This window comes from Nerophis lumbriciformis, linkage group LG05 (assembly GCF_033978685.3).
Source record: "Nerophis lumbriciformis linkage group LG05, RoL_Nlum_v2.1, whole genome shotgun sequence".
Classification (NCBI taxonomy): Eukaryota; Metazoa; Chordata; class Actinopteri; order Syngnathiformes; family Syngnathidae; genus Nerophis; species Nerophis lumbriciformis.
In genome coordinates, this window is record NC_084552.2 from 1,627,501 (window position 1) to 1,637,500 (window position 10,000).

At 43.9% G+C, this 10,000-nt stretch overlaps 1 protein-coding gene across 7 annotated transcripts in view; it reads right to left on the bottom strand.

The window, feature by feature from the left end:
* Positions 1–282: 282 nt before the first annotated feature.
* pnpla8 (patatin-like phospholipase domain containing 8) overlaps positions 283–10,000 on the bottom strand; it is a 33,617-nt gene continuing 23,899 nt past the window's right edge. For 5 of the 7 annotated variants that reach the window (XM_061961441.2, XM_061961437.2, XM_061961442.2 and 2 more), the window contains exon 11: positions 283–513. In XM_061961441.2, coding sequence (XP_061817425.1) covers positions 360–513 — 154 coding nt within the window. In that variant the 3' untranslated portion in view covers positions 283–359. Of the gene's footprint in view, positions 514–1,103; positions 1,529–10,000 lie in introns of those variants that run through there. The other 2 variants (XM_061961443.2, XM_061961445.2) reach the window with 1 other exon arrangement.

The following is a 10,000-nucleotide window of genomic DNA, read 5'->3' on the forward strand; positions in this document are numbered from 1 at the left end:
ATGAGAGGTGCGGGCCAAGTCTCACATTCTGGGGTCGGTCCGTTAGGAAGTCCCTTATCCAGGCGTTTGTGAGAGGGGGGAGGCCAAGAGTGTCCAGTTTATTGCAGAGTCTGTCCGGGATTATTGTATTGAAGGCAGAGCTATAGTCCACAGAGAGCATCCGGACGTAGCTCTGCTGCTGCTCCAGGTGGTTCAGAGCAGAGTGGGGAGCAACAGCGATGGCGTCCTCTGTGGACCTGTTCGCCCGGTATGCGAACTGGTGGGGGTCGAAGTCTGGAGGGATATGGTCCTTGATGTGCTGGAGAACAAGTCGCTCGAAGCACTTCATGATTACCGGAGTGAGGGCCACTGGTCGGTAATCATTCAGGCTGGTGATGGGAGACTTCTTCGGCACCGGGATTATTGTAGATGACTTCAGGCAGGATGGGATGACTGCCTGAGCCAGGGAGAGGTTGAAGATCCTGGTGAGGGGGGGAGCGAGCTGGTGGGCGCACGTCCTTTGTGTGTTTACATCTGTAAAGACCACAAAATGGCTCCTACTAAGCGACAGGGATCCGGTTCATGAAAAGACGCAATCTCTCCATCCGCACACGGATTACTATTTCACAGCAACTGATATTCCTGTGAACCGCACTGTGGATACAACGGCGAACTTGACGGTAAGGTTGTCACTGTGGGCCGGACTGCAGTCATGGGTGTAAAGGCAGTAGAGGAGGGGGCTCAGCACACAGCCCTGTGGGGAGCCGATGCTCAGCGTGCGGGAGGATGAGAGGTGCGGGCCAAGTCTCACATTCTGGGGTCGGTCCGTTAGGAAGTCCCTTATCCAGGCGTTTGTGAGAGGGGGGAGGCCAAGAGTGTCCAGTTTATTGCAGAGTCTGTCCGGGATTTAAGACTCGTTTGTGATTTTTCTCCGGCTGATTCCATGATCGTTCGCTTGTTTGGAAACAATGGCAACTGGTGCCTCGTGCTTGGCAGCGGTGCTATAAATAGCCTCGCGCATGGCATTCGGAAAGGCTCAGTAGGAAGTTACGGGAAGCAGTGTCGATTGTCATTGTTGTTACGCGATCTCGTGAATAAAACTTTAAGAATTTTTTTTTTTTTTTAATGAATGAAAAACCGTATTTTTTATTACTGCAACCGTAACCCGGAATAGGTTGATGAAAACCGTACTAATTACGGGAAAACCGGAGTAGTTGGCAGGTATGCTTTTTGCTCCTCTCACGCAGCTGAATATGTTGAGTATTCTATCCAAGTGGGGGGGGGCACATGCATTGATAAAATTGCAGTTGCTAGGGAACGCCATAAGACAATCGTGCCCTGCTTTTTTCCTTCTCAGCAAAAAGGCGTGGGAGGGAAACAGACAGTTTCTGCCCCTTCCACACTCACACACAAACTACGAATGCACGGAATACTTGCACGTTCAACTTTGTCACACCTCGTCATGTAAACACAGACCGGCTAGTATTCACCTCGTTTGTCTGCCTGCCTGCTGCGAAGACACTCAGGACCTCACGTTTGGCACTTTTGCCTGCAAAAGAACATTGAACTTCAAGTAACACGTCAGTTGGAATGGTCTTTGATTCATTAATCACATTCCACCTCAACAAAGTGCATTATTTCCTCATCTTTAAGATGGAAAGTGTAGCGATGTTTTCAAATGACCGGAAGTCTTGAACTATACAAAGTATTTCAATGGTTGGAATCTGCGCTTTTGCATGATATACTAGTTACTATGGTATTTTAATTAGTTACTATGGTAATATAAGTCACAGCGGCTCAGACGAGGCACCAAGCACTGTGGGTGGGGAGCGTTTCCACAGAGCGAGCCTGAAATGCGGGTGTCAGGGACAGACGCGGAATGAGATTTTTACAACAAAGTTCTAAAGATAAGTGATAGATCAGATTATAGGCATACTTGCCAACCCTCCCGAATTTTCCGGGAGACTCCCGAAATTCAGCGCCTCTCCGAAAACCTCCCGGGACAAATATTCTCCCGAAAATCTCACGATTTTCAGCCGGAGCTGGAGGCCACGCCCCCTCCAGCTCCATGCGGACCTGAGTGAGGACAGCCTTTTTTCCCGACGGGAGGACAACAGGGTGACAAGAACTAAATCATCCAGACTAGAGATAAATTGTATTATTATGTTTATTTTACCTAAAAATAAATATATTTATTAATTTAAAAAAAATAAATAAATAAATACATTTTTACTATATTTTGCTAAAAACATCAAAATTAATTGTATTTTTTCGTGACTCCTTATTACATCCAGCCATAGAATTACGCATTAAAATAAACATATTTGAAATAATTGATTTTAAATTATCATAATAATTCATTTAAAATTACCATATTTAATTATTAAAATAATTGCTTGTTTATCAACAACTTTAGCATTTTATTCATTACATTTTGAAGCTCTCAGAAGCCAAGTTATGTTATATTCCTTAATATTTATTTATGCAAGTTTGAGGTATCAATTATCTAAACACAGTTTTATTTTTATTTTTTTTGTTTTTTACAGTAAAATAAACAGATTTGCGGTGCAGGACTCCCCGTGGTGCATTGTTGACACGGCCATGAATGCAAAGGAATTTCAGTCCAAGATCAAAAACAATTAAAGCTGCAAGCAGCATTGGTCGGGCCCGCGTATTTGGCAGGTGCTAGTCCTAACTGTCCCAATACTTTTGTCCAGTGGTAGTAGTAAGTGTCCCAATACTTTTGTCCAGTGATAGTCATAAGTGTCCCAATACTTTTGTTTACTTTTAGTCTGAAGTGTCCCAAGACTTTTGTCTAGTGTACCTACCTTGTCTGCATTGTGTGGGCACGTTGGTGCTTCCTGCTTTTAAGCAGCCATCTTAAAAAAAACAGCAGCGCAGCAGCATCAGCGCAGCGGGTCTTTGAAGGCTCATAAAATCAAAACCGGAGCAGTTAGAAACATTCTTTCGATAACTTTTATTTGGAAGGGTTCAATCTCTCTCCTGTGTAAGTTTTAAGCTGAAACAACAAACGCGCTCAGAGGAGATAATGTTTGAAGAGAAGTGACCGGTTTATAAAAAAAATTTGTTTTGAAGGGGAAATAGCAAACTTCCTGTTGATTTTTGCTGAGGGTTGTCAATCTATGAAATGTAGGTCTAAGTGAGACCTACATAGAGGTTTTTGTTTCATGTCTCTCCGACCTTCCCAGTGGGAGTTACAGGCAGTTTTGTCATTTTTTTCTTCCGAGGAGCAGTTTTTTTTGCGTTTTATTAAAAAATTGCAGTAGAGCGCAATTTTGAGATTTGGGGTTAGGTTTTTTTTATTAGATCGCAATGTTTGCCAGTCCTGATGTGTGCGTTCAGTTTGGTGAGTTTTGAAGCATGTTAAGGGGGTCAAATTACAGCTCAGAGGCAAAAGTGACTGTTTTTAGAACTTTTTTGTCTTGAAGGGGGAATTGCTAACTTCCTGTTGATTTTAGCCCGAGAATGTACTATTATGAAATCTAGATCTGAGTCAGACCTACATAGAGGTTAGTGGGAGTTACTGGCAGTCTAGTTTTTTTTTTTCCTAGAGGGCGCTAGAGCGCAATTTTGAGTTTTGTGGTTCGTTTTTTTTTGAAAAAGGCAATTTTCGCAGGTCCTGATGTGTGGGTAAAATATGTTAAGTTTTGAAGCATGTTAAGTGGGTCAAATTATAGTTTATTGTGGGTGCGGAAGAATAATAAAGAATAAAAAACCTTAGAAATTCAATAGGTCCTTATGTCCCATTGCATAAGGACTCCCTGTGGGAGTCCTTCTGCAATGGGCCATGCGGGCCCTAATAAAAGCGGAAAATTTAGTGTGCATGAAGGCACACACAATGACACTTTGTAATCCTCTGCTGTTGACAATACTTTTGTAGTTGGAAAATTCAAACAAAGTGTATAAAGATGGCAAACATTTGACATTTATTTGCATGAATTGACAGTGGTGAAGGAGCCAGTGTTGCCAAATTGTGCAAAGATGAAGAATCCTGCGCATGGCTGTACAAAGTTCAATTGCCATCTAACGAACACGTTTACTTCAGGGTGAGATTAAAACGAGGCAGTGTTTTTAATGTTCGTCAGCTTTGTTGTGGACTGGATGTTTATTTGGACAGATTTGCTGTAGGCAGAGGTGGGTAGAGTAGCCAGAAATTGTACTCAAGTAAGAGTACTGTTACTTTAGAGATTTATTACTCAAGTAAAAGTAAGGAGTAGTCACCCAAATATTTACTTGAGTAAAAGTAAAAAGTATGTTGTGAAAAAACTACTCAAGTACTGAGTAACTGATGAGTAACATACACACTCATATCATATATATATATATATATATATATATATATATATATATATATATATATATATATATACACACATATATATATATATATATATATACACATATATATATATACATACATTGATAAATACAGTATATAATTTATATTTATTTATTTTGCCGTTTTTGTTTGCATGTTAAAGGTGTTTTAATGAATATACATGCATGTTTAACACATATAGATTCCTTTCTTTCACGGAGACAAGAATATAAGTTGGTGTATTACCTGATTCTGATGACTTGCATTGATTGGAATCAGACAGTAGTGATGATAACGTCCACGTTTTCAAAAGGAGGAGAAAAAAAGTTCCTCCTTTCTGTCTAATACCACATGAAAGTGGTTGGTTTTTGGCTTCTTATTTGTCCAGCTTCCATATTCGTTTTTATACACTTTACAAGAAATACATTGGCGGCAAACTCCGTAGCTTGCTATCTTGTTTGCGCTGGCTTTCGGAGACTCTTATTTTGAAAGCGCAGGCGCGATGGAGCGGCACTTTTATTGTGAAGACAGGAACTGTGCAGTCAGTCTTTAGGCTTTTGACGGGATGTACGGTTGAAATAAAAAAGTGTCTTTTTTCCTTCACACTTTTGATTGATTGATTGGAACTTTTATTAGTAGATTGCACAGTACAGTACATATTCCGTACAATTGACCACTAAATGGTAACACCCCAATACGTTTTTCAACTTGTTTAAGTCAGGTCATGTGACCGCCTGGCTCTGTTTGATTGGTCCAACGTCACCAGTGACTGCATCTGATTGGTGGAACGGAGTGAACGTCACCAGTGACTGTATTTGTTGAAACGCAGGCACTATGAAGGTCTGTCTGACAGACCAAAACAAACAAAGCGTGCATTAACAGATCGATAAAAATTAGTAGCGAGTAGCGAGCTGAATGTAGATAAAAGTAGCGGAGTAAAAGTAGCGTTTCTTCTCTATAAATATACTCAAGTAAAAGTAAAAGTATGTTGCATTAAAACTACTCTTAGAAGTACAATTTATCCCAAAAGTTACTCAAGTAGATGTAACGGAGTAAATGTAGTGCGTTACTACCCACCTTTGTCTGTAGGTGAGGCAGGGATACTCCTCCTGTTTTAATGAGTTTATTTGTAAAGCCACCAAACAGAAGAGCACAAGGCTTCAGAGGGGATGGACACAGAAGAAAAATGGAAAGAAGGAACAGATTCTTTGGGAATGGAGAATTATGCTAATGGTATCCAGCACTATGTATCAATTACCTTTGTGTTAATTAGTGTAGGGCTGCTAATGGATAGCTTTTTTAATAGCTGTCAATACCGTATTGACCCCAATATAGGACTTCTCCCCCCCTATATAAGTACTGTCTTATACATCAAGCGAGTTTGAGCTTTTCTTCTGGTCACTCACGCACACCAGTGACGGAGAGAGATACAGTGACAAAATCCTATACTTTTTTTTTACAATTTAAAATTGCAATTGCCAAGTTATTCATCGGGGGCGGTACCTTTGGATTGGCAGACCGGGGTGGTGGTTCCTCTCTTTAAGAAGGGGAACCGGAGGGTGTGTTCTAACTATCGTGGGATCACACTCCTCAGCCTTCCCGGTAAGGTCTATTCAGGTGTACTGGAGAGGAGGCTACGCCGGATAGTCGAACCTCGGATTCAGGAGGAACAGTGTGGTTTTCGTCCTGGTCGTGGAACTGTGGACCAGCTCTATACTCTCGGCAGGGTCCTGGAGGGTGCATGGGAGTTTGCCCAACCAGTCTACATGTGTTTTGTGGACTTGGAGAAGGCATTCGACCGTGTACCCCGGGAAGTCCTGTGGGGAGTGCTCAGAGAGTATGGGGTATCGGACTGTCTGATTGAGGCAGTCCGTTCCCTGTATGATCAGTGCCAGAGCTTGGTCCGTATTGCCGGTAGTAAGTCGGACACGTTTCCAGTGAGGGTTGGACTCCGCCAAGGCTGCCCTTTGTCACCCATTCTGTTCATAACTTTTATGGACAGAATTTCTAGGCGCAGTCAAGGCGTTGAGGGGATCTGGTTTGGTGGCTGCAGGATTAGGTCTCTGCTTTTTGCAGATGATGTGGTCCTGATGGCTTCATCTGGCCAGGATCTTCAGCTCTCACTGGATCGGTTCGCAGCCGAGTGTGAAGCGACTGGGATGAGAATCAGCACCTCCAAGTCCGAGTCCATGGTTCTCGCCCGGAAAAGGGTGGAGTGCCATCCCCGGGTTGGGGAGGAGATCTTGCCCCAAGTGGAGGAGTTCAAGTACCTCGGAGTCTTGTTCACGAGTGAGGGAAGAGTGGATCGTGAGATCGACAGGCGGATCGGTGCGGCGTCTTCAGTAATGCGGACGCTGTATCGGTCCGTTGTGGTGAAGAAGGAGCTGAGCCGGAAGGCAAAGCTCTCAATTTACCGGTCGATCTACGTTCCCATCCTCACCTATGGTCATGAGCTTTGGGTTATGACCGAAAGGACAAGATCACGGGTACAAGCGGCCGAAATGAGTTTCCTCCGCCGGGTGGCGGGGCTCTCCCTTAGAGATAAGGTGAGAAGCTCTGCCATCCGGGGGGAGCTCAAAGTAAAGCCGCTGCTCCTCCACATCGAGAGGAGCCAGATGAGGTGGTTCGGACATCTGGTCAGGATGCCACCCGAACGCCTCCCTAGGGAGGTGTTTAGGGCACGTCCGACCGTTTGGAGGCCGCGGGGAAGACCCAGGACACGTTGGGAAGACTATGTCTCCCAGCTGGCCTGGGAACGCCTCGGGGTCCCACAGGAAGAGCTGGACAAAGTGGCTGGGGAGAGGGAAGTCTGGGCTTCCCTGCTTAGGCTGCTGCCCCCGCGACCCGACCTCGGATAAGCGGAAGAAGATGGATGGATGGATGGAAGTTATTCATTCGTTCATCCATTTTCTAAACCACTTTTCCTCATTAGGGTCTAAGACGACAATTTGGAGTCAACAATTAGCCTTACATTTTGGGTTGCGGGAGGGAAGTAAAAACACACGTACAGAGAGAACAAGCAATCGACACTCGAGTGTGAGGCTAACATGCTAACCACTAAGCCAGGGGTCGGCAACCTTTACCAGTCAAAGAGCCATTTTGACCCGTTTCACAAATGAAAGAAAACAATGGGAGCCACAAAACTCTTTTGAAATTTAAAATTAAATAACACTGCATACAAAGTTTTTTTTTGATTTGTGCTATGTATAAACCAGGAGTCTCAGACACGCGGCCCGCGAGACGTTATTTTGCGGCCCGCACCTTAATATGAAAATTTAATATTAGTGCAGGCCGCAAGTTTACTTGCCAACCCTCCAGATTTTTCCGGGAGACTTCCGAATATTAGAGCAACTATTCTCTTGAACGTCTGCTGATTTTCATCCAAACAACAATAATAAGAGCGTGCCGTGATGGCACTGCCTTTATCGCCCTCTACAAACTGTACAGACATCGTGCCAGCCCAGTTACATGTTACATGAGGCTTCTGCATACATACTTAAGTGACTGCAAGGCATACTTGGTTAACAGCCATACAGGTGATATAAACAACTTTAACACTGTTACAAATATGTGCCACACTGTGAACCCACACCAAACAAGAATGACAAACACAATTCGGGAGAAGATCCGCACCGTAACGCAACATAAACACAACAGAACAAATACCCAGAATCAATTGTATTCCTAACTCGTCCGAGCTACTTTATACACCCCTGCTACCACCCCCCCACACACACACATAGTGTGGTGAAAAAGCGGAAGCTGAAGGCAGTGCCATCACGACACGCCCTCAATATTGTTGTCCGGGTAAAAATTGGAGAAAAGGTTGCCCCGGGAGATTGTTGGAAGGGGCACTGAAATTCGGAAGTCTCCCGGAAAAATTGGGAGGGTCGGCAAGTATGCAGCTGAGCCGCATCAGAGTGGTCAAAGAGCCGTGGGTTGCTGACCCCTGCACTAAGCCATCTTGCAGCCCCGATCAGCTATTATGTCACTCATATTGAAAACATCATTTGTAAAAATGGAGCTTGAGGAAGAGCGGTTGTCTTATATTCAGGGTCAATCTAAAGATGCATAAGAAGATGAAGGGTCTTGCATGTCCTTTTTGCATTTTCAACTTACCGCGATGGTAAAAAAAGGTCCAGTCCTTTGATTTAAATAAAAAAACCACATCAAATAATATACTGTACAATTTTGTAATAAAAGGTTGAGAATCAACCTCTTTCAAAGTGCATGAGTTTGTTTTTCCTGTGCAATGTTTTAAACCATACTTGCCAACTTTGAGACCTCCGATTTCGGGAGGTGGGGGTGGGGCTGGGGGGGCGTGGTTAAGAGGGGAGGTGTATATTGACAGCTAGAATTCACCAAGTCAAGTATTTCATACATATACAGGTAAAAGCCAGTAAATTAGAATATTTTGAAAAACTTGATTTATTTCAGTAATTGCATTCAAAAGGTGTAACTTGTACATTATATTTATTCATTGCACACAGACTGATGCATTCAAATGTTTATTTCATTTAATTTTGATGATTTGAAGTGGCAACAAATGAAAATCCAAAATTCCGTGTGTCACAAAATTAGAATATTACTTAAGGCTAATACAAAAAAGGGATTTTTAGAAATGTTGGCCAACTGAAAAGTATGAAAATGAAAAATATGAGCATGTACAATACTCAATACTTGGTTGGAGCTCCTTTTGCCTCAATTACTGCGTTAATGCGGCGTGGCATGGAGTCGATGAGTTTCTGGCACTGCTCAGGTGTTATGAGAGCCCAGGTTGCTCTGATAGTGGCCTTCAACTCTTCTGCGTTTTTGGGTCTGGCATTCTGCATCTTCCTTTTCACAATACCCCACAGATTTTCTATGGGGCTAAGGTCAGGGGAGTTGGCGGGCCAATTTAGAACAGAAATACCATGGTCCGTAAACCAGGCACGGGTAGATTTTGCGCTGTGTGCAGGCGCCAAGTCCTGTTGGAACTTGAAATCTCCATCTCCATAGAGCAGGTCAGCAGCAGGAAGCATGAAGTGCTCTAAAACCTCCTGGTAGACGGCTGCGTTGACCCTGGATCTCAGGAAACAGAGTGGACCGACACCAGCAGATGACATGGCACCCCAAACCATCACTGATGGTGGAAACTTTACACTAGACTTCAGGCAACGTGGATCCTGTGCCTCTCCTGTCTTCCTCCAGACTCTGGGACCTCGATTTCCAAAGGAAATGCAAAATATGCATGGTTGGGTGATGGTTTGGGGTGCCATGTCATCTGCTGGTGTCGGTCCACTCTGTTTCCTGAGATCCAGGGTCAACGCAGCCGTCTACCAGCAAGTTTTAGAGCACTTCATGCTTCCTGCTGCTGACCTGCTCTATGGAGATGGAGATTTCAAGTTCCAACAGGACTTGGCGCCTGCACACAGCGCAAAATCTACCCGTGCCTGGTTTACGGACCATGGTATTTCTGTTCTAAATTGGCCCGCCAACTCCCCTGACCTTAGCCCCATAGAAAATCTGTGGGGTATTGTGAAAAGGAAGATGCAGAATGCCAGACCCAAAAACGCAGAAGAGTTGAAGGCCACTATCAGAGCAACCTGGGCTCTCATAACACCTGAGCAGTGCCAGAAACTCATCGACTCCATGCCACGCCGCATTAACGCAGTAATTGAGGCAAAAGGAGCTCCAACCAAG